Source organism: Chaetura pelagica, unplaced genomic scaffold, assembly GCF_000747805.2.
Source record: "Chaetura pelagica isolate M959 unplaced genomic scaffold, ChaPel_1.0 scaffold91, whole genome shotgun sequence".
In the NCBI taxonomy this organism is placed as follows: Eukaryota; Metazoa; Chordata; class Aves; order Apodiformes; family Apodidae; genus Chaetura; species Chaetura pelagica.
The window spans coordinates 406562-431007 of record NW_009952042.1 but is presented as its reverse complement, the minus strand read 5'-3'; the positions used below and the strand labels follow the sequence as shown (position 1 = coordinate 431007).

Below are 24446 nucleotides of genomic sequence, written 5' to 3'. Positions count from 1 at the left end.
TAATATATCTATAAAAAAAAAGAAGCAGAAGTAAAGGAACAAATATCGATTCAGTCCCTGACTGGGATTTTCCTCCCCCCAACTAATCCCAGGATCACACAGACAGAGGAGCTACCGTGTCCTGCAGTCCCTCGCTGCCAGGTCCCTACAGAGACGTGTCCTGACATCTCTTCTTATCACTGGTGAAGCAGCAGGAAACACCTTCCTAACAGAGCAGCTTCAGGTGGGTGAGCAGGGGGCACCGCTGGTCCCGGGGGGGCGAGGGGTGCAGGGCTGCTCCCACCCCTCAGCTGCAAAGCCCTCAGGATCCCTCCAACCCAGCACCTGGGAAGGACAGGCCCTCACCTTCTGTTGGGGTCCGACCACCTTAAAACCCATCCCAGCCCCAGGGAGGGCCTTTGAGGCCCCAGCTGCTGCTCTTCCCAGTCACCACTTCCCAGCACCACACTCCTGCTTAGCCAAAAAGCAGCCCCCGAGGTGTCCTGCTGTGGGGCAAGGAGAAGCCTGGGGCTGTGGGGAACGACAACCTCAGGGCTTCAGTCCACCTCCAATGGGACCCATCTCCAGTGCCATGCTGAGGGAATATGCACTGGAGAGGAGAAACCCCCCTGCTCTGCTTCCTCCAGTCCCACCACTGTCCCCAGCACATGCAGACTTGGGCACCTTGAGCCTTTGCTCTTCAATAACACAAGAAGGGAGAAACTCAGCAGGGCAGTCAACAATAACTCAGCATTGCTTACGGATTCTCTTCAGCAAAGCTCTCACCCAGCTCTCCACAAACCAAACCAACTACTAAACCTCCTGCAGACAGGCAGCCTAGGAAGCACTGCAGTTGCCTTTTTGACAGGCAACTTTTCAGTTCTAGCACTATGGATTTTACACCCAACAATAGGTCAGGCACTTCACAGTGATTCCTGAAACCCCCTAGACTTCCAGCTGTGACCACCAACCAACTGAGGAGAGCAAGGCAGAGGACACTGGACTCCACAGTTCTCCTCTGTCCTAACCTCCAACTCTTATTCAACCTTTGTATTAGGAAAGATAACCAATCTTGCTGACATCCCTTTAGCCCTCTCTGCCACCCAAGCCTTGAGGACCAGCTCAGCCTGGCCAGCTCAGCCACCAGCTTCTCCCAAGGAGAGGACTCCCAGATACTCCATCCCCTGTGACAGCCACCACAGCTTTCTATTCCCATTTCCTCTTCAATCTATTCCATCTCCCCGCTCATGCTCCCCTCTTTTTGTAGTCCTTGCTCCCTTTTCCCATAGATTCCAACTCCTGACAAGCAGGAGACCCTGGCCAGCAGCATCTCAAACCACATCACGTAGCTAGAGCATGGGGGCCCCCATGGTAAGAATTTACAGGTGGTAAAATCAAGCCCGAGGGCACAGCAGTCACTAACGAAATGAAAACCTGTGTGAGAAGAATGGATGAGAAATGGAAAGAACAGCAAGTAAAATACTGAGGCAGAGGAGGTCACTAATCAAAACATACCAAAGAGTGTAAGGGACCTTCATAATTGGGAGATGATGACGCTTGACCTCCATTTCTAGACCAAACAGCTGTGCCTGCTAATAGTAAAATTGGAATTACCATTAGAACTGTGCAAACAAAAATGGCTTTCAAACTTTTTTTGGACAGTTTTGTAGACATGTAAATGCCTTATTCCAGATAGACTATAGAGCAGACATATGGAGAACTTCCAAAATACACACCGATGGAAAAATACTACTAATAATTAATAATATATATTAAAAAAATAATAATAAAAAAGGTATTTTGTGGCAAAGCACGTAGATGGAGGCCACAAAGTTCCCCCGGGCTGCTCCTCCACATAGAGGGCTGCATTCATTCAGCAGCTGGAACTGCCAGAGGCTCTGGGAGAAGGAAAGGTCTCGGTGGTGGAAGGAGAAGCAGGGCCCTAGGTGAGCCCAGCACAGCCCAGCCCATTCTCCTAGCCTGGCTCCAGACACGCTCAGGGCCACTGATTATGTCACCCCACCAGCCAATTTACAAAAGCTCACAAAAAGAAGTCAGGCCAAGCACTGCACACCACAGCCACGCAGACCCTGATAAGGTTTGAGCTCTCTTCGGGCAGGTTATTTGGTTTGGCCCAGTGAGACCCTCAAAGGTCTGACCAAAAAAACCTTCTGGTTTGTATCCACTGCTCTAAATCTACTCCTGCTGCTGTGGGAAGAAAAGGGCTCCTGGGCTCCAGCAGCATTTGCTAAGGACAAGTTTGCCCTTGTGAAAGAAGCAAACATGGGGAAAAGAGGGTTTTTTTCCCAAGTATTTTCCCCAACAGCTTTTACATATACAAACATATATGTACAATTTTTAATGCTCTTTTTATGAGTGATCTTCTGAATGATCTCATAAAACAGGCTTCAGAATTTGAGATGGCAGTATCAGGATTTTAATCTTAATGCCCACACTGAGCAGCATTTGCTTGGACCGAGACAGGCCAGGGTGGAACTCATGGCAATTTGTTTTTCAGACTCTCACCAGCTCAGATTTTTTTTCTCCTAAAAGTCAAAATTGTGTCAGTTCTAATTCAAACTCAACTCTTCCCTTTTCTGGTCCCCATGGAGCTTTTAGTTGAGGTTTTGCTACAGCCCTGAATGGAGCAGTGAACAGCAATCACAACTCCTGAAATAACCTTTAACTAGCCCTCGACAGGGTTTTGCATGTTGGATGCTTTCAGCTTTTATTTAAATGCACTTATACTCCTTATTTTTATTTATTCTGACACTCTGTTCTCCCTGTTTACCCAGTAGAGCCTGCAGGAAGCAACACAGCCCATCTCAGAGTGGGGCTTTTCTCTTTGGCTCAGCCCCTTCCATTGGGAAGGAGGGCAGGGCCTGGCTAGAAGCACAGCCCAGTGCCAGGGGTGATCACCCTCGAGGGGCAGTTCCAGGAAAATAATGGCAGAAAGGCCTTTTTGGAGGTGTGGGACCCCCTTAAGCTATGACAGGCCAGGTGGACCTTCTCTCTGCTGCTAGGGGTGGCTTTGTGGGGATACTCGTTGACTGGATGTCACCCCAATGTTACATGCTCCTTCAGGTGAGCATGATGGAGGTGGTGTCTCCCCACCCCTCCTCCTGGGGCTGGTCCTGCACAAGCTTCTCTCCACCTCTCCTTCCAAAAGGCTCTCATCACCACTATTAGGTGCAAGTCTCTGAGGCTGAGGAACCCTTTTAAAGGATCAGAAGCCCAGGAGCCCCCTCCACCTCTGTCCTGCTCCTCATGCCCCATGGAGAAGGAGGGACGGGTCACACCTGCCCTACAGAAACGAAGCAGCCTTGTAGGATTCCTGGTGAGGTCACCAGGACCCAGGGCTCATGCACAAAGGAGAGGAGGCCAAGGTCTTTGGTTATATGCGACATAAACCTCATCTCAAAGAGGGGATGTGAAGCCAAGAGGCCTTCTCCAAGGTGTTTGTAGGGGAGGAGAAGCCTAATGCTCCCCTAGCTGAAAAGTCTCAAGGTTTAAGAAACAGGAACTACACTCAGGTAAACATTTAAAACACCTGATGCTCACCCTGGGCCCCTGGATCTTTTCTGTCTAGGTCTTTATTAGTGAAGTGGGTCTAGTTAAAGTTATTATAAAGTATATAATGAATCAACTGGATTCACAGGGGCTCAGCTAGTCCAGACAGCCACTTCATGGATCAAAGAGGCTTTTGCCTCCGCCCTGGTAGGGGGCAATACAGAAGGAGATGAATCTGGAGTGGGGCTGCCACGAGGGCCTGGGTGTCCCTTCATGGTGCCCACGGTATGGGGACACACTCTGCAGAGGACAGAAATCGTCTGCCACAAGACCCCGAGGGCACTGCAGGAAGCCAGGCTAAGGATGAGAAAACCCATGGCTTTGCTGCAAATGCATCCACCTGAGAGCTGCAACCACCTTCTCTCTGCACTGGAAACACAGCCTGTAGGAGACCTCCCTGCTCATCCCTGTGGGACCACGGGCCACGGCAACACGGGAGCGCCCGGCTCGCACCCCGCACCGCAGGAGCTCACGGAGGCATCTCCTACCAAAAATAGGTTGAAACGTTCAGTAAAATAGAATTGTAACAACAATACCTGAGAGAGAAGGGGGAGAACCAACAGGAGTTGAAGGATTTGATGAAAAGCTGTTGTTGGTGTGATCTGGAGAATAGATCTTTAAAAGATGATACAGAATTAATCTAAAGCCATCACAAACTGATGCAGAAAGAAATATGGAGTTCTTATGCATTCAGTTCACTTAAAATGAAAGCAGGACAGGTTAAAAAGCCTCTTATTCAAATATTAATATTTTTATAAAGGCAAAACTGTATTAGATGCAGGAAGCTATAGACAGCAGACCCCTTTGGGTGGGAACAGACACTAGGCAATTCAGCGATGGTTTCTGACTGTCCCGCCGATCTGCTACGGGAGATACACACATTTTCATTGCATACACTACGAACCAGTCTCATTGAACTTCCAGCATGCCTGAAAATGGCTTTTTTTTCTTGGTTTTTTTTTTTTTCTGTTCATGCTGAAATCCCTTAAAGGCCAAAATAAAGCAAAGGGAGCTGGGCACGGTGAAGCCTGGCACAGCGGGCGACCCGCAGCAGCAACTCCGGCTCCTCCTGCGCCGCTCGGGTGGGGAAACCCCCGTGTGCCCCGTGCCCGGGGGGGCCAGCACCCCCTGGCACCCCTGCCCAGCACCCGTGCCAGTTGTCAGGGCACCACTTCAAAGTGGATTCTGTACTGTATCAGGAATTGATTGCAGGCAAACTACGGTCTGACTTTTTGGTCTTTTTTTTTGTTGTTGTTGGTTGGTTTCGGTTTGGGTTTGGTTGTTTTGTTTGTTTGTGGTTTGGTTGGTTGTTTTTTTTTTGTTTGGTTGTTTTTTTCAATGAAGTATCGAAGGATATGCAAAAAAAATAATAAATAAAGTAAAATTAACTCTCATGAGAACTCAATGGAACCCACTCTGCCCAGAAAATAATGATAGTGGTCCTTATTAACAGCCAGCCCGTGCCAACCGGTCCCGCAGCGGTGGCCGGGGCACAGCAGGGTCTCCTCCTGCTCTGAGCTGGGAAGCTGCCATGCCCCGGGCACCCTGGGGAGAGGTGGGAACTACTGACTTTAACAGCAACCACGGGAACTGCTAGGTGGCAACTGAAAAAGAAAAGCTACAGGCAAATCCTGAGGGAATGCAGCCTGTGGATGGCTCGGCAGTGCCGTCCAGCCCTCCCTTGCCCCAAGCAAGGCAGCGTGTGACTGAGCCACTGCTGCTTGGCACCCACTCACTGAGGCCCAGGCTTCCCCTCTTGCCTTTCCTACCCTAGCACAAGATGAATGCTACAGCTTTTTGGCCACCATTTTGCCCTGATCCTTCAGTATTTCGCTTGGCAGCAACTCCAGGCGGGCGACCTCTGAGACCAGATCTCTCCCGTTTGCTGCTCATCTTCGTCAACTCCAGGCGTCCAACTCTGATTAAAAAGTTCCCACTTTCAAAAGGGTAAACGTGAATTCCAAAGTAAATATTTCCTTACAGAGGCGAGTGCTTTCCCCAGCGCATCACCAGTCTGCGAGCTGCCTGCTGCCCCACTTCCTCTGTTTGCTGAAAAACAAGAGACTCCAGGTAAAAACAGGCAGAAAGACAGCACGGACTCCTCTTCCTGGCCCCCTCACCCCCCACTTCATGGCATTGTCATGCTAATTGTAGAAAATGTACTACCATTAATTTGCTTGCTAAGGCAGATATCAAACACATTCATCCTCCATTTTTGCAGGTAAAATACACACTTGACATGCTGCTTTTATTTAAAATACATATGGCCTGTTGGTAGTGCCTGGCCATATGGCCTCTATGGCACCAATATATAACCAACGTATCAACCCTCAACAACTACAACACCATTAGGTGGCAAACTGGGACTAGTCCCTAATTCCAAAGTGCCATCCATAAGCTACTACCAGGTATTTCATTTTCTCCTCATTCACTCTGTACCCCTGGGTCCTTTGTAGACTTTTCAATACATGTTTATAGAGAAGTTATTACATTCCACACGGACTTCTCCAAACATCCCTTCTGACTTCACTTGAACATTAATCATTGATGAAATTATTTTTCACCACCTCTCAGGTGATGGGATTGCAGCTTTTATATAAGAAATGTAGGGCAAGAAAAACCCTGGTGTAGCAGGTCACCAGTTCCTCACCCTCAGGGGACAGGATTGAAAAAATCTTTGTTAGAGGAGAAACTGAAGGAAATAAAAAGTAGGGGGAAACATCTCACAAGTTGCAACATCTGTATGTCCATGTACAAACTAAAAGCACAGCTCTGCCTGACTGCTCCCCATGATCATTCTGCTGTCATCTCCAAGACCCCTCAAGTCAGGTGGTCAGAAAATGAGAAACAGTCAGTAACCTCCCCCACCCCTGAAAGCCTGGATTCATGTCCTGGAAGGTGAGGATCCTGAATGCAGGGTGGGCTGAGGGGCTCCAGTCCCCTCATCTCCCCTCAAGCCCCTCGTAGGTTCTGCACCAAGAGGCCATGGCCTCCAGAGCTGGGGTTGTCCCACAGAAAAGGGAGTCAGGGACCACACTGCTCACGTCTGCACCACCAAGTGAGAGCACAGGCACCTTTTTGGTCCCCAACAAGTAATGCTAAAAAACCTTCTCCAAGTTTCACCCGGGCATCATTCAGTTAAATTCTCAGGGCATGGGCAGGAGCAGGGTTGGACCTACAGCTCTTTGACTTTGGCTCCTGGTGGAGCTGCAGCCAGCTGAGGTCTGCCTGTGACAGTGCCCAGTGCTCAGAGCAGCTGAGTGGAGCTGCCTCCAGACCCTGCAGCTCCACGGCAGCAGCAGGGAAATCCAAGCTCTGGGGACCTCCCTGCTCCGAGGGATGTCCTGCCACCCCCTCCAGAGCAACTCTTCTGCTCCACCTCCTCCAACCTTCCCCTGAAAACACCTCTCTCATCCACTGTCCCCACTTAGCTTTCGTACGTCTTTGCTGACTCCTTTTCTCCTCCTTTTCTTAGTTAAACTTCCATTATTGCACCTTTGAAAACGTGCTTGTCTGCCAGTGGCAGCTTATTTGTGATCTCGGCTCAGTTTGAAATCAGGCATCAAGATGTACAAAGAAAGATATATAAAGAAACGTGAAGACAGCTAGAACAGGCAGTGTCAGCTAGAGACAACTTATCAGGGTAATTTAATGCTGCAAATCACAATCTAAAGGTTTGTGACTTGCATAATACCAGGCAGATGTCCAGAAATTCAGTTACTTCGCTCTAAAGTGAACTGTGAATCTACATGTAAATCATGCATTGTTTTTTTCCCCTTTTTCTAAGTGACTCTAACTGCATTATGCTAAAATTAAGTCCCACATTTGTCTGTCTGAAGGCTGCTTTCTCCTAATGAGATGAGCTATCCTGGTCCTGTGGGAGAAGCCAGAGCAGGGACCACAGTCTTGCTCCACGTGCTCCTGACAGCGCCGAGCCGCCGCGTCTTGGATCAGTTACCACCAAGAACAAAGGGATTCTTCAGATAGACTGAATATTAAACTTTTCCTGCAAGACTTTGAAGACAAATTGCTCTGGTAGGCCTGGAAAGCATACCAGGAGAGCCTCAGCAGTGTGCAAAGTTCCCTTTTGTAGGGAAGAGGGAGCTTCTCTGGGGCAGGGATGCTTGAAGGGGTTTGTAACGCAGGGAAGGCAAGCTCAGATCATTTCTTTGCTGCTCACCACATCCAAAAACTGAAAGCCACCTATTAAAAAAGGTGGGGGGTTTTTGGTGGTGTCCAGTCAGCTGGGAAAACTTGTTGCTTGGAGGTGTGCTAAAAGCAAACATATAAATGGATTTAAAATTAACTGGACACACAAAGGGAAAAGATCATCCATCGGTGGCTACTGAACAGCAGCCACACGCCCAACTGGGGCTGGCGTGGGGCTGCAGGCTGTGAAACCCCCAGGTGGGAAAAGAGGGCACTTCCAGCTGCTGGCCAGCACTCCTGGCTTTGGGTTTTCAGGGACAGTGGAGAAAATGGGCAAAGAAAGGGAACTGCAGCACCTTCTGTGTGGAAGAGCAAGATAAACATAAGCAGACAGAGATCTTCTGAAGTGTTCACGTCTCAAAAGTAGCTGGGATGACTTGAATGCAGATCACTTCTGTAATGCAGGTTCTGCTTTCTGGCATCATGGACCATTTGACACATGAGCTGTGATTTGCTGTAGCAGGGTAAAGGATGTGCCTGAAATCTGCAGGTGACCAAAGAACACCCCGTATTTGAAGGAAGAACAGAAAATTACAGTCTTAAGAGGAAACACAACAAGGAGCACAGTCAAAATGAAAAGAGGAGCACAAGGTGGAACATCGTGGCGCCAGGCCAAGCCTCCAGGAAAGGTTGAGTGACTTCATGGAGAAGAATGAACTCAAGCTTCTTAAACACTCAGTGCTGCACCCAGCACTGGACTAACTGGGAAAATACCAGATACCCTCACTTTGTTTTTGTGTTCCTCCTAAGGGAGTCTTAAGAGTCTTTTCTGGAGGCAGAACCATCGCATAGATGAACCTTAGGTCTGAACAAGATGTTTTCAAGTTCTCCTGCAAAACACCATACAGCTTAGCACAAGAGACACTAGGAAATGCCTCCAAATCTGGAAGGACACATTTTCTCCAAGATATTTCTGCATTGGCTTTCAGTTGAATGAATCCAGCCTTCAAGAAAGGTTTCAATTAATTAATTGATGATAGATGAGACAAGAGGAAGGGAATACTTGATGAAGGTTGCAGGAAAAGAAATGACAACGGGTCAGTCAAGTCTATGTCCACAGCACAGGTAGCAGGCTGCTGAATGCTAAGCTAGATGGACCACCTGCCTGAAGCAGCAAGGCATTTCTGTCTACCTGTGCTAGCCTTTATTTCCTCAAACTGGTCTAAATGTTCTAGCTACTAGAGAATCCAACTGCACACACCTGAGCCTGGACCCTGGCTTCCCCACTCAAGGAGACACTGCTCTGCTGACATGAAGCATCAGCAGATTTTGGCACGGTGCAGAAAGCCAAGACAACTTGGGAACAGCATTGTAGGAGAAGACTTGAAAATGCACCCTCAAAGCTGTCGTGTCTACTCCTGAGCTACTCCTCCATGCCCAAGACCATGAATGCAGTGAAGCCCTCGTGAAAGACTCAGCCTTTTGATGGATTGATTCAAACTCTGCTGAGGAGCGTGTTTATTGTTACAGTTAATCTCCTCAAACTTTCTCAGCGTGTTTCAGCACAGAACAATTCTGCACTGGAAGGCAAAGGGACAGAATGATGAAGTGCAGCCTTTTCACATCCTTCTGCTGGGATTCTGATTGTAAATCTTAGATTATTGAATAAACTTCTAGGAATCTGTATCTCAGTGAGTGCAATTACATCTCGTGGAACCGTTAGGCAGGAGCTTTCTAGTAGAGAATTCCAGCCAGACTTTTTATAGCTTCAATCCTCATACAAACTCAGGCTGTTCTCAGGGAACAGTGCTTTCTGCAGCAGCAGACTGGAAATTATGTTTCTATCTTAAGAAGAGTGGAAAAACTTGCAGCATCTCGTTCTTCACATCACCCCAAATGATGAGGAAGTGGCACTGCTGGATAAAAGTCACATTCTTCTTACACTGTGCGCCCCTTCACCACCCTCCTGGAACTGGAAGCTTCACATTCTTGTAAAACACACAGCACAGTATTATGTGGCTGCTGGGGTAATAAAATTACTGTGCAACCAGGGCCCCAAGGGGCAATGCACACCATGCTCCTCCTGGAAAAGCTGCACGTCACACAACCGACATGGCAGGAGAAGTGAGAGCAGCAAGGGGGACCCGTGCACACATCAGAGGGATCCAACCGACCTACAGGGTGGCTGCTACAGGCTCTGTCTCCAGAACCAGTTGCTCAAACCTGGCACTGCTTTGGACCTTTGAATTGGCATTAAATGAACCACTGCCAGTGCTGTCCTAGAGTCCCCTGGAAAGGTTTGCTCCCAGAGCTGAGTGACCACAGGGCTCAGCAGGATCTGTGTCCTCACCCGGGGCACCAGGATGGAGGCACATCAGCTCCCACCCAAGTCAGCTCCAACAGCTTCCTTGGGAAAATCAGGGGAAAAAACAGAGTGTGCCCAGACTTCAGGGTCTAGGAGGAGAAAAGGAGTTGCATCAAGATCCAAGAAATCCTTCTGCAGCCCTCAGTTCAGACGTAGCCCAACAGCACTACTTGTTGAACACTTGCAGCTGCTAAAAGAATCCGCGTGTTTGTCCGGCTGCTCTCCTGATTCACACGCTGGGCTTTCCAGGGGATGGAGCCAGCTGAAAATCTGGATGTGTTTTTAAGATGGGAATTTTAGGCAAGATTTTGCACCCCCAAATGTTCTCTGTAAGGCTTGGGCACGAGCGGTGCCCAGAAGGCTGAATGAAATCCTTCTCTCTGAGGCTTCTTGGGAGGCAGAGAGGGGTTTTCCTCCACTGTGTGCACAGCAGCAGCAACACCCTGAGAGGGAAGAGCTCTCCATGGAATCATAGAATCCTAGGGGTTGGAAGGGACCTTGAAAGATCATCTAGTCCAACCCCCCCAATGGGAAGCCTGAGCACAGAGCTGCTCTCCTAAAACGGGACACGTTTCTCTCAGACAGTGACAGATTAAGCAGAGACTGAATTTAGTTCCTCCTTCGTTCAGAGACCTTGCCAAAGGTGATGGCCACGTGTTCAGGCCTGCACCCACCCTCCATCCTCACTGCCTGGTGGTCCCTCAGGGCAGGACCACGTGGGTAATACCCAAAACATGTGCCTGGTGACGTGTTCCCTATTTGCCCAGGGGAAAAAACAGAGTGTGCCCAGACTTCAGGGTCTAGGAGGAGAAAAGGAGTTGCATCAAGATCCAAGAAATCCTTCTGCAGCCCTCAGTTCAGACGTAGCCCAACAGCACTACTTGTTGAACACTTGCAGCTGCTAAAAGAATCCGCGTGTTTGTCCGGCTGCTCTCCTGATTCACACGCTGGGCTTTCCAGGGGATGGAGCCAGCTGAAAATCTGGATGTGTTTTTAAGATGGGAATTTTAGGCAAGATTTTGCACCCCCAAATGTTCTCTGTAAGGCTTGGGCACGAGCGGTGCCCAGAAGGCTGAATGAAATCCTTCTCTCTGAGGCTTCTTGGGAGGCAGAGAGGGGTTTTCCTCCACTGTGTGCACAGCAGCAGCAACACCCTGAGAGGGAAGAGCTCTCCATGGAATCATAGAATCCTAGGGGTTGGAAGGGACCTTGAAAGATCATCTAGTCCAACCCCCCCAATGGGAAGCCTGAGCACAGAGCTGCTCTCCTGAAACGGGACACGGTTCTCTCAGACAGTGACAGATTAAGCAGAGACTGAATTTAGTTCCTCCTTCGTTCAGAGACCTTGCCAAAGGTGATGGCCACATGTTAAGGTCTGCACCCACCCTCCATCCTCACTGCCTGGTGGTCCCTCAGGGCAGGAGCACGTGGGTAATACCCAAAACATGTGCCTGGTGACATGTTCCCTATTTGCCCATTATTTAATTAACTCTATTTGCTCTGCGAGATACTGGCAAAGCAATATTGGTTTATTTCCTCTACTGAAGTATGAACCAGTACTTGCCAAATATTTCAGTTTATAGAGGTATGCTCTTCATTTAGAGTCACTCTCAGTGAGAGCAGAGTCCCTCCCAGTCACCTCCCCCACACCATGTCCCCCACACCACATGGAACCCAGCAAAGACGTGAAGGGGATGAACCTTGTGATACTGAAGTATCACCTCACACAGCACTGTAGGGAATTAAATTCCTACAGGCAACAAGCCCAAACTTCCAAACCAGTGGGATGGGGCACAGAGCTGCTGTCACCTCTTCCATCCAAACTCTGAAGCAAAGTGCTTTGCTGCAATTACCTTTAATTATAGAACCATAGACTGGTTTGGGTTGGAAGGGACCTGAAAGATAATCTAGTTCTACCCCCTGTCATGGGCAGGGACACCTCCCACCAGCCCAGGTTGCTCCAAGCCCCATCCAACCTGCCCTTCAACACTGCCAGGGATGGGGCAGCCACAGCTTCTCTGGGCAACCTGGGCCAGGCTCTCACCAAACCTCACAGCAGAGAATTTCCTCCTCGTGTCTCATCTAAATCTCTCCTCTTCCTGTTTTAAGCCATTCCCCCTTATCCTCTCCCTCCCTGCCCTTGTCCAAAGTCCTTCCCCAGCTTTTCTGGAGCCCCTTCAGGCACTGGAAGCTGCTCCAAGGTCTCCCTGGAGCCTTCTCTTCTACAAGCTGAACACCTTAAACTCACAAAAAGAAGTAGTAGTAGCAAAACACATGTGCCAAGGAGGTGAAGGTCAACTATAATGCCCTCACCTCCATGAAATTCTTGCTCTCTGTGCTGAACTAAGCAGCTTTCCACACGCTGGGACATACCACCAAACCACCCTCCACCTTGACCCCAGCTCTGTGGCTCTAGCAGAGTGCCCTGCAGCAGATGTGAGAGGAGGGACAGGGGGAGGCTGGAGAGCTGCAGAGCCCCAGCCCAACTCACCCATGATGCTGTCTGTCCCGTTGGCAGGGGGTGTGCAAGAAGAGGCGCTGTAATGATTGGTGCCACTGCGGTGGAAGGTGGACATCGGAGGAAGACTGGAGTTGATGTCTGCTGAGGAGTGGGATGGGTAGCTCTGTGGCAAACAAGGAGGGGAAAAAAAGGAAATGTTTTGGCTCTTGAGACCACGGGAGGCAGCAGGCTGCTCACACCACCCCAGTTCCCAGCACTGCTGTACCCCACCCAATGGAGAAAAGCAGAACATTGCCCTGAGACTATGGCAGGGACATGATTTTCTACCCTAATGTGACATCTTCTGGAGGAGACAAAGCACAGACCTATCTGGTATGGGCCATATCCACCGTGGATGGTTCATAACTGATGATGGTGCCATAGAGATGTCTTGAGAAGAAATTCAGAAAGGGATGTTAGGTGATGTACCACTCAAACCTTTGGGAGAGGGACAGCTATTGGCTGGAGGAGAAGCCTTCCAAGGCAAGTGGTAGAAGCCCCACGTTGCTTTTGACATTACACCCAAGATCTGACTACAAGACACACATGGCTGGAGTTACAAAACATGTCAGAAGAAACACACCAGCACCCCAGGTAAGCAACTGGATCAATTTTCCCTCCTTGAGGATCAGAAATGGGATGGACCAAGTGCTCCCAACAAGCATGGGAGCAGCACACAAAAGACTTTGGTTGCTCTGTGGCTGGATCAACACAAACCTTCTTTACTGTGACACAACACTGCTGTGGTCAAACGATTTTTGCTGAAGCTGCAGCACTACAAACCTGGCTTATGTTAGTGCCATTTGTCACCCTTGACTAGTCCTTCTTAACTGGTGTAAGACGCTGTGTGCAGACAGGACCATGCCCAGCTTTTATCTCTATCACAGCCTTGCCTGAGCAGAGAAGAGGTCCCACAGAAGACCTCTAGGTTTTGGAGACTCTGATAACAAGGCCCCTTAGAAACAGGGGGAGCTGGAGACAAACAGCAGTACCTGGCTCAGGATCAAGGCACTGAAGTGTCAGAGTGTGATCACCTCTGGGCCTCCTGCCTCCCGAGGTGGCTCAGAGCTTGGCTGAAAACATCCTTCCTTTCATTTCTACTATTTAATTACTTTTACAGGATTTCATGTAATTAAGTGCTAAGTAACTGAACACTGTAAAGTTATCTCCAAGAATGTAAACAACAAAACCCAAACCTGTTTTTCTTCTCCCCAGAAAAAACCACCATCAGCTCTGACTAAGGGCTGAATAACGTTTTCAGGCTTTGACTCAACCTCTCCAGGACTCCAGCCCCAAAGCCAAGGGGCTGCCAAGGGCCCAGCTGAACGGGCTTTCTGATGAGACACAGCAAATAAGGAGCTCTTAGGTCAATGGTCTGATCACAAGTGGGTTCCTCTGCTGAACTGCTGTTCCACGGCACGTCTCAAAGTGCTGGTTTGGGATTTTCTCATCTCTCAGGGGGAGGCATCAAACCACCTCGTCCAAGTATTTTAGGAAAAACATGGGATCTGAATAGAGCTTAGTGGAAAACTGTTCCCTGCATTTGATTCTATTTAGAAAATCCCTGAAAAGCCTGAGAAAGTAAAAATAACAAACAGCAGCTTTTCTTTCCTTCTTTTGCTGGATGCTTTTTCTCCCCAGGTCACTGAGAAGTTAAGGACATTTGCAGGGAACTGAACTGATATCACTCAAACTTCCCTCAACAAGCTGACCACAAACTGCTGACCTCCAGCAGAAATCATGCAGAGAGTTTTTAAAGCATCACCGCCTCCCTTCTGTCACCTAAAATACAGAAGGCTCTGCTAGTTCAGACACAGATAATAGATGATTAAGATGAGCATCATCAGCACTGAGCACCTACAGCTTGGACTGGTACCAGTGGTCCTCACTGTCTCTGATATTTAAGATAAACAGCACCTACAGAGAAAAACATTTGGGGGAGTTTAGGTGGACCATCCCTACCTGTTTTACATTGCAAAAATAGTTTAGCTCTTCAGAAAAAAAAACACCCCACCTGTTACAAACCCAAGAAGTTCAGAACTGAGGTGAACTGGAAAGGCAGCAACCTTGGCAGCCTTGGCCCACGAGGGCACTCTGCTGTCTTACCTCCACCCTGAGCTGCTGCCATGAAAAGCCACCTAATTCTGATGAATGAGCACCCGTGTAGATAACAAATTAGATTAAATGGGGTTTTAAGAGTTACGCTCCATTTTTATTATATATGCTTGTCACTTCAGAGCAACGTGAAGTTTGCTTAGTGCCTTAATTATGCCTTTTATAAGGACATGATTAAGCAGTTTTTGAGGCAATTCCTTTTGCTTTTGACTTCCTATTAATTTTGCAGAGCAGCGTGCTAACCTCGTTAAACGGGAGGCTTCAAAGGTTTGTTCTGCAAATGACTTTCCAGTTTGCAAGAGTGGGTTCAGTTCTTCTTGCTCCCCCAAAGATGGCTCTGCAGCAACAGCCCCTTCCCTCCCTTCAGCCCAGCACTCCTCCTTTTTAATGGTCTCTGAGAATGAGAAGTAAAGGCCCAGAGCAGAAAAACCTGGCTCGTGATGTCTCACATATATTGAGAAAAATGACTTCACTCTGGCTGTCCATTTCTTTCAATCCTACTTCAAAACAAAACCAACCCAAAAAACGGAGGGGATTATGTAGAAATAACACTGGGTTCCATCACTTCAGCCATGATATTAGGAGAATATGCCCTAAGCTGTGCTCAGATCAGATTTAATTCCCATTTTATTCTGTTCCAATACAATAGATGGACTCAGTCCCAGCAACTTCCTCCTGCTAGGGATCAGGATGTACCGCAGGAAAGAAAAAAACCCCTCTTTTTTTAAAGCAGATGCTAGATAGTTATCTCTCAGCCCAGAGCAGCACAGGAGACTGGCTGCCATCAATTACAAAGGCCAAAAAGCTCTGGCATGTGCAGCTGACGGGCAGGCTGGTGGGCACAGGGTGAGCAGAGGGTACAAACACGGGCTCAACCCTCATCGTGCAACGTCAGCTGAAGGAACAGACCACCTGGGAATTTTTTTTTCCCCTCCTTCCACCTCCCAGTTGCACTGGGAGACGTTCTGCAGAGAGGTGGGGATCTGCAGTGTTACTGCACAGAGGGTGAGGTTGTGGCAGAACCTCAGCAGCTTCCTTCCCAGGGCAGAAGCAGCCACCTCCACCTCCGCTCCCGGGGGCTTCCCAGCCTGTCCTACCCCTCAGCTCCAACCCTTCCTTCCCCCAGCAGAGGGGGAATAAAACCTTCAAGCCAAAGCTGCCTGAGAATTCTCTACCTCAGAGTTGGGAACACACGTGGAGAACGTTTCCATGGCACAACTGGAGAAGCAGGTGGGGAGGTGGGAGGTGCTGCCCCCCACCCTGGGCCCCCCTCCCCGTGCCTTACCAAGCGGTCGTGCGGGTGCAGGCTGCAGTAGCTGCTGGACTGGGGGATGTGGGAAGAGTTGCCCAGCATCCCCCCGTAGCCAGGCTGGTTCATCCCACTGGAGGAGCTCCACGGGTCGCTGCTGTGATGCCCATCTGTAAGACAGGAGGGAAACTCTGCTGGCCACCAGCACCAGAGCCCCCAGACCCTCCAAACCCCTTCCCAGCCACGCTGCTCTAACACAGAGCCACCTGCTGCAGGAAAAAGGAAGCTGAACTGAGCAGAGGTGAATATTCCTGTGCCCTCCTGCAATGCTCCAGTACAGCCACAGTACTTAGGCTTGAGAGCTTCCTGCTGCTTTATTCCTGCTCTGGTACCAGCAGCTCAGATACATAAACCCCCTTGTAACAAATGTCATCAGAGACAAAAAGTCTGAAGGTTGACATGAAATACACTGAAATTACACAGAATGAGGAGAAGCTCAACTTCCTGAATGCTCAGGTCATTCCTGCACTTGCAATGTTTCCACAGCCAGGAAACTGAGCTGTTACACCGTTGCTTTTGTTTTGTTGTTTTAAATATCAAGAGTAGCACCACTGGTGGGGTTTCTTCCTTTTCAGGATTTCCCAGCTGGTGTCTCTGCACCTCCTGAGCTCAGGGCTCAGCCCCGGGGCCACCTCACTGCCCAGGTACCACGGGCACCACAGAGCATGAATAGGGCTCCCCAGATTTCACCAAGGCAAACAGCTGGCTGCATTTAACTAGACATGCTGAAATGGAATCATAATCATGCAGCGAGATGTATTTTCTGCTGGAAGCAGGCCAGGCTGGGAACAAAACAAAAGCAAATCAAAACCCAAACCAAACCCAAGGTAACTTCCCCATAACTCTCAGCAGACCTGCAGAAGGGGCAACCCGGGCTGGAAAAGTTGTCAGCTTTTTCTAACTACAGGAGCTGGTCTCATCAAAAATTCTTGTGCCTCACCTACAGCCCTGCCTTATTTATACACTTCCAACAGCCTGGCAGCAGCAGCACTCCCAGCATCACCTTCCCAGGGCTGTTTGAACAGTCATTTAACACAGATTTATGTCTTCACCAGGAATCTGCCAGAAGATAACATTTAAACCCACAGAATGGCTGAGCACTACAAAGGGTAAATATTTGATATCATTAGAGGCCTATTAATCCCCAGCTTTACAACTCCAGAGGAGTTTCCAAGCAGGTTGTTCTTTGGGCAGTATTTATTCATGCTTTAAGCCAGGAGCATCGTTTTCTTTCCACTCATGGTCCGTATTTCCCACCACCACTATGGAAATGGTCCTGATGCTGACCCCCCAACACACGAGGTGCCTCTCCAAGATGCCTAAGCATCCTTGGAGAGGTGATGGAGCTGTGCAGGAGGTGGCCCAGCCATCCTGGGACAGGGAGCTGAGCCATCCCTGGGGACACTGAGCAGCACCCATGACCCTTAGGGTGGGGTGGACACAAAAGTGGGTTCATTTTGATTTTTTTTTCCCCTAAGGGTGGGAATTGGAAAGTGTATATTTATGTATATAGAATAAAATCCAGTCCCCTGACCTCCAAATACCTTGGCCTAACAGTTCTGCTGATTAAACTGATTAACTTACCCTTTACTTACTTTACTTACTACTTAGCCTAAAGCAGAGTATATACACAAGTGCTTAGAAACTAATTATTTCACCCTAAATATGGTAAAAGATGAGTACTCTACCTGTGTGTGCATCTTTCCAGTCTCCAGGAATCTTATTGTCTAATTTTGTTGTACTTGCACATAATCATTGGGAGAAACAAAAGCCTGAACACGTGAAAACTATTAACCCCCTCTCAAAGGAGAGAAACAGCTTCATTTTTTTGCAGGTTGCTCTAATTCCTCACAAATGGACACACTTGTAGCACTTTGCACAAGGCAGAATCTTCCTCATGAACATAAAACAACAATGCCCAAATTTGTGTGTGTTCAGTGTATGCATAATATACGTGCACACACTGGGGCAAAAATGCTCCAAGAACCTCAGGTGATAAGAGACTGGGAAGTTATTCATTATGCTGCTTCACTGCAGGATCCAAACAAGATGTGCAGAGGCAGGATGGTCAAAGGTAGATGTACAGCTCTTCATTTGAATGGTAATATTACAGCCCACCAGATGACATTCCAGCAGGTCTCAACTCCTTATAAACCAAAATACAAACAGAGAAAATGCATTCAAAGAGATTTCCCTTTTGAAAGCAGCGTCCTACCTTGCATGAAGAAGGAGCTGGGAAAAGTGCTGGCTGCTGGTTTTGAGGATGGATAACCTGGTGAATCCCTATTGTAGTCGGCAGTGCTTGCTGACGGGGCATAAACCTAAGGGAAAAAAGACTCATTTAGTGTGCCTTTAGCAGGAAGCAGGGAAGAAATATTGAGTTTTTACCTTGCTCAGTATAAATCAGTTCACAACACCACATAATTCTTCTCTCTGAACACAAAAACCTCGGCGTACGTGTGACTGGAAAATAAATTTTCAGCTTCAAAAGAGAACTCTAGCCTGACATGTTCCAGCTCTAAACAAGGGTATTTGCAAGGTATTTGTCAAACTGTGTATTTCTGTAAATAAAATGAACAAACAGATGGACATATGTTCTTCCCAGAGCATTACAGAGCTTTAAATAAACAGGAACTCGAAACAACGCTGATTTTCTCATACGAAAGGGTACAGACTTCACCCACTTCAGAACAAAACTGAAAGCACTGCAGGGAAGGGGAAAAAACTTTCTTTCCCAACCCGAAAATATAAAAACTACAAAAGCAAAGATATGTAGAAAGAACAGAATTATCAAGAACCCTGAAAATGACACCCATATCTTGGGCTATGAAATTCCCGTGGATCAACCTCTTTCCAGAGAAGCTTGAAAGGACGATTTAAAAACCTGGAGCTCCACAAGACCACCAACACAGCCTGTGGACACATCAGGGAAAAACTCCTCCTTTCTTAGGACTTGGTGTATTTGTCTGTGCAGTAAACTTGGTGCATGTGCCAAAACACTCGGTTGCTGTTATTTGTTTGCTAACCCAGCAGAGCTTTCTGCAGCTCGCTTTTTAGTTCTGTATTTCTTGCTTTAGATGAGGTCAACCAGGACAGCATTTAAAAACAAAACAAAATTCCCCCCCAAAAGAGAAGGAAAAAAAAAAAAAGAGAGAAAAAATCTTCCCCCAACCAGCCTGAGCTGATCAGAGTAATTTATGATTTCAGTGCAGTTTCTTCCCTCTGCCCATCAGCTCTCTCCGCTCCTCCGCGCTTTGTTTCTGCGCTGGAGGTGCCTCTCTCCAGATGGTCAGGAAGACTGAAGCACTGTCATCTCCTTGATGAAAATGGATACCTTCCTGCCTCCATTTTGAAGCAGGCAGCAGATCACAAACTTGGCAGGGCGCCCGCTCGCCGACGTTCGCAGGTCACAGCAAAAAGGAAGAGAAATCCACCAGCCAAGCCCGGCCGCTGGAGGGGCTGGAAGAGCCTGGTTCTTCTCCTCTGCCAGCATCCCCCTGGCCAGGGCAGGGGGAACAAGGGGCTTCTCCCCTTCTAAAAAAAAAAACCCAAATGGCACCCAAAACTGAAAAGCAGGGAGCAAAAGGCGGAGGGATGTGGTGTAGGTTTCCCAAGGAGGCTGGCACGGCAGCTCCCGGGGATCTGGGAGCCTGGACATCACCCCCACGGGCAGGGCCAACAGCAGCTCCATGTCTGGGACACAAGCAACTTTACAAATCAAAGCACAAATCAAAGCAAAAGTATTTTTTTTTTTTTTTGTTGTTTTTTTTTTTTTTTTAATAGTGCACCTTCTGCCTCCGTTGAGACCAAGGTGGGTTTGGGGTGCTCAGCACTGGGTGCTCAGGAGGAGAACTGCCCCACCACCTGTGGTGCAGACACAGCTGGGAGTGAGCCCCAGGAACCCCTGAATCCCAGACTGGTTTGGGTTGGAAGGGACCTTAAAATCATCTGCCCCACAGGCAAGGACACCTTTTACCAGACTAAGTTTTTCCAAGCCCCATCCAACCTGGCCTTGAATGATTCCTTCTCTGGCAACCTGAGCCAGGGTCTCACCACCAGCACAGTGAAGAATTTCCTCCTCATGTCTCACCTAGATCTGCCCTCTTCCAGTTTAAAGCCATGAAGAAGAAGCCATTACAAAGACTATTTGGATGGGTGAAACAGGAGTGAATGTGACTCTGCACCCAACCCACTAACCCACCCCCCGGGGGGCTGGGTGGGAGACACCAGCTGGGATGCAACCAGTAGCACCAACAGCCACCATGATCAGGTCAGCCCTCCCTTTGGGATGCTGAGTGATGCATCAAGCTGGAGCAGTATGGTAGTGATGGCTTCAGCCTGGGGTCAGGGGAAAGTCCCTCTTGACCTCAGCATCTTGCAAAGACGAGTGCTGTGACCCAGCTGAGGGGAGGTCAGCAGCCCAGGCCAGAGCATCCTGGGGGGTGGGATGAAGGAGGGCAGTGGGAGGCATCAGTCAGCCCAAACTGGTCTGCAGGAGGGTAAGGGGACACCTCCCCCAAACACCCCTTCCCAACACTGCACCCTGTCCCACTGCTGCTCCTTCAATGCCTTCAAAAACGGCCCATGGAAGCTCTGCACTTACCAGAGAACAACCCTACAGAAATTCAGAATGCTGAAAGATCAAAGATGGACTGAAAGGAGATGAAGGAGAACCCTCCCAGGTGCCCTGCGGTCCCTCAGCAGCGCCGCTCCCTCCCCTGCCCCAGCGCAGGGACGCTCCCTTCTTGCCCACCTCTCTCCACACTCAGCCTTCCCACACAGCCCAGCACCACACGTATCCTTTCACCTCAACCTAAATGCCTGTTTCTTCCCCCATGCCTGCAGCCACCCGGCCTAGCTGCTTTCAGACACGACTTCAGCCCAACAGAAGTTAGGACGGGGCCTCCTCCCGCCACAGGAAATTCGGCTTTGCGCCTCAGGACCTGCCAAGTGCGACTTACAAAGGCCTAACAGACCCCTGTGCAAACAGGGATGGGTTTTGTGCCTCTTGCTGGCTTATTTCCTAGTTTATGCATCCGCTCTGCTTCGTTGCATGTTGTCAAACCGACCCATGAAGCAGCAGGGTCAGAGTCTCCAAGGCCACGACTGTCCCCGCTCCTCGCCAGGCAAGAAGGAAACACTTCAGAAACAACCAAACCTAGAGCAAGCACAACAATGAGTTCACCAAAACCCCAGTGCTGGGAGGTGGGGGAAGCTGTGGGACTGCCCACGGAGAGGCAGGACATTGCCTTTGGGTCTCACCTGCCCGCAGCCTCCCTGTCAGCACCAGGGGATGCACCAGGTGAAGGAGGTCCAACACCTTGGGGGATGAATTCCTTACTGTTCTTAGCAGTTGTACAAAATGCCTGGGGAGGCCCTGGCATGGGCCAGCCTGGGTGTGCAGGCTGAGCAGGGAAGGGAAGGGAAGGGAAGCATCAGGAGGAGCAGGGGAGGGCGGATGATGGAGGCTGGTGGTCATGAAACGATGGGAAAACCAGCCAAAATAAATGCCAGCTTGGAAAGTGTCATGTAACTGGGTGGAACTCTTCCTCACTGGAGACAGATCCTTGATTTATTCCTCTGTTGGTTTTGCAGCTGAATTTTCACAGTCAAAGCTGCTGGGCTGAAGCAAATTAACTCATTTCACTGTGACAGGCTCAGTCATAGGGAGAATTTGAGGAGATATAAGGTAGCTTTTTGAAAAAAAAATCTTTTGTTTCCTAAAGAAATGCCACTCTTCCAACATAAATATTCATTGGTTTCAGATCTTTACCACAGTGAGATTCTCATGTTATCATGACATCAGCTCAGAGCACGCCTGGAACTTCCTCTCATGTTAAAAATGTGGAGAAGCCTCCAGATTTGTTTCCCTCTGTATCACAGACAGGCATCAAAGAGAGTTTAAGAGACAATTCACTGGATGAATAATATTCTGACTGGCCCCTGACTGCCTTCTTGTCATTCTTCCACAGAGCAATGTTTTTAAAATAGCAAGAAGTGTATTATTATTTGATCCCATTAATAACCTCTCCAAAAAAGTTTGCCAGACAATTTTACCAAGAAGGAATCATGCCAATAACCCCATTTAAATAGAGACATAAATGACCATGAGTAGGTCCTGATAAAGAAAACAACCCAGTAACTTGATCCAGGAGAGTGAAAGTAAAACAGGTTAAATTTATGGCACTGGTAAAGATGGTCACGTGCTGGCTACAGAATGGCAAAAGAGAGTAAACTGCAGATGTGTACAAGTGACTTTCTGATTGGGCAGAAAAGATATTATAGATATAAAGATGTTAATATTCTTAAAAGAGAGCCTGTATTTAGAAAATCACTCTGACTCATGCTGTGAGGTTTGAAGAGATGATGAATAATGATCTGGGAAAAACAGATTCTGTAATATGACACAATGAAAAAATTATCACTTTGTTGCCATTTTTGGGAGCCTGCCTCCCAAGTTCCAAACACCTTTCCTTCTTCAACTCTTCCAGAAAGTTCACTGTCCTGGGAACATATTTCCACGGTCTTTCATTGGTCAGTATTTCAGAGACTCAGTGTGCAGGGCTGTTGGTGCAATGGGCACTGCCCCAACACGTTCAGCCAAGCCAAGCTGAGCATCCTTAGATGCTCACAGGGTGGATGAACCACGTGCTTGCCCTCTGCCCACAGCATTGTCCTCAAGTCTCGGGGATTTGGAGTCCACCAAATAAAGGATAAACTGCCTTGAAAATGCCCATTCTTAACTTGTATCAGCCACTGAGAGAACTGGAGGTGTGCTGGCTGGTGATGGCAGGGGCTGAGGGGGAGAAACCCCAGCTCCATGGGCCAGGGACACGGTTGCCCCTTGCAGACACCACTGGCCTGTGATGCCAAGAACCAGGAGAAGCCTCCAGCAGGGATCCCTGCAGGGTGGGCTGTCCCCCCGACCCACCACAGCCTCCTCAGCAGGCAGGCTGAGGCAGCTGGCCACGGGCACTTGGAAATCCAGCTCAAGCAAGGAGCTGTGAGACATTGCCTTCTCCCCTGCCCTCCTGGCTCCACAGCTCCCTCCAGCTCTGCTCTCAGGCCCTGGCCACCCCACTGCCAGAAGATCCCCCCCTCAAGTTGAAATGCATCCCCCTTCCTGCTCATGAGATGCTCTGTGTGAGGCAGGATGGATGGGAGGGCTTCCCCCCGGGGTGAGGGCTGTGCTGGTGCAGCAGGGCTGGGGCAGCCCCATCCTGGCCTTCACACCCGAGGTGAAATGAGGAGAAATCCATGACCTGCTGTGGCACAAACATAAAGCAGAGCCTATAAAACAACTGTGACCGAGAGCAGCGCGTTTCCATGTACAGAGCAATCCCCTACCTGCTCTAAGGATCCATTTGCAAAGAGAATAAACCCATCAATCAGCAGCCCAGAGACTTTACAATACACGGCGAAAACTCCTTTAAAATTAAGATCTCAAAGAGAACATTTATTAAATTATAAGTGCATTACCAAATGGCAAAGCACACCGGCTATCAGAGCTGTCAGGAGGAATAAACCTGCTCGCTGGAACAAGCTGCTCTGCATTAGCAGATGTCAGCTTCTCGGAGAAGGAAACACTCTTTGAAGGGAGCAGCTGACCCAGCAGCCAGCCCTGCGTGCAGGAGCCCCACAGAGCTGGCCCCACCAGCCAGGCCACGCTGCTGCTGCCCACCCACCTCTGCCTTGCTGGGACCTCTTGGCTTTTGCTAACTGAACTGGACACCTGCAAGCCCAGGACCAGTCCTGCCCTCAGGTATTACCATTTTCTTGGTCACAACCATGGCCAGGGCTGCTCCCCAGTGCCTATCCTCATCAAGAGGAGACCTTCTGGGTCTGCAGCTGCCTGAGAGGAGGTTGGAGCCAGGGGGGTCGGGCTCTGCTCCCCAGGAACAAGGGATGGGACAAGAGGAGATGGGCTGCAGTGGTGCCAGGGGAGGCTGAGATGGGATGTTGGGCAGCATTTCTTGCTGGCCAGGGTTGTCAGGCCCTGGCCCAGGCTGCCCAGGGCAGGGCTGGAGTCCCCATCCCTGGAGGGGTTTCCAAGCCGTGTAGATGTGGTGCTGAGGGACATGGGGCAGGGGTGGCCTGGGCAGGATCAATGGTTGGGCTGGGTGATCTTTAAGGGCTTTTCCACCCAGAAGGACTCTACAGGTGCTAGGCTGGAGGCAAGAGCCCAGCAGATGCCGTGTGCCAAGGCCAGCTCTGCCCTGGGCAGCAGCAGGGGACGAGCTGGGAAACACTCTCCCCAGAAACACACACACAAAATAATACATTAAATAGCAATAACACCTGAGGGACACGCTCAAGCCCTCCCTCCTCCCAGCCCTGCCACCCGACCCAGGCTGGGGACGAACTTCCCCAGCTCCTCGCTCCGAACACAAGGAACGTCTGTGCTTTTCACACGTGCGAGGAGCAGACCCCCCCATCCCCCCTTTTCGGCGGGCTGACCT

At 49.3% G+C, this 24446-nt stretch overlaps 1 protein-coding gene across 1 annotated transcript in view; it reads right to left on the bottom strand.

Annotated features, from left to right (window-relative positions):
• Window positions 1-24446, bottom strand: part of TCF4 (transcription factor 4) — a 231569-nt gene that overhangs the window by 24199 nt on the left and 182924 nt on the right. Inside the window, exons 8-14 of the mRNA XM_010002716.1 lie at window positions 18203-18308; window positions 15964-16097; window positions 12555-12687; window positions 5531-5598; window positions 4086-4164; window positions 1495-1571; window positions 1403-1413 (exon numbers count right to left, since the gene is read on the bottom strand). Coding sequence (XP_010001018.1) covers window positions 1403-1413; window positions 1495-1571; window positions 4086-4164; window positions 5531-5598; window positions 12555-12687; window positions 15964-16097; window positions 18203-18308 — 608 coding nt within the window. The remainder of the gene's footprint in view (window positions 1-1402; window positions 1414-1494; window positions 1572-4085; window positions 4165-5530; window positions 5599-12554; window positions 12688-15963; window positions 16098-18202; window positions 18309-24446) is intronic.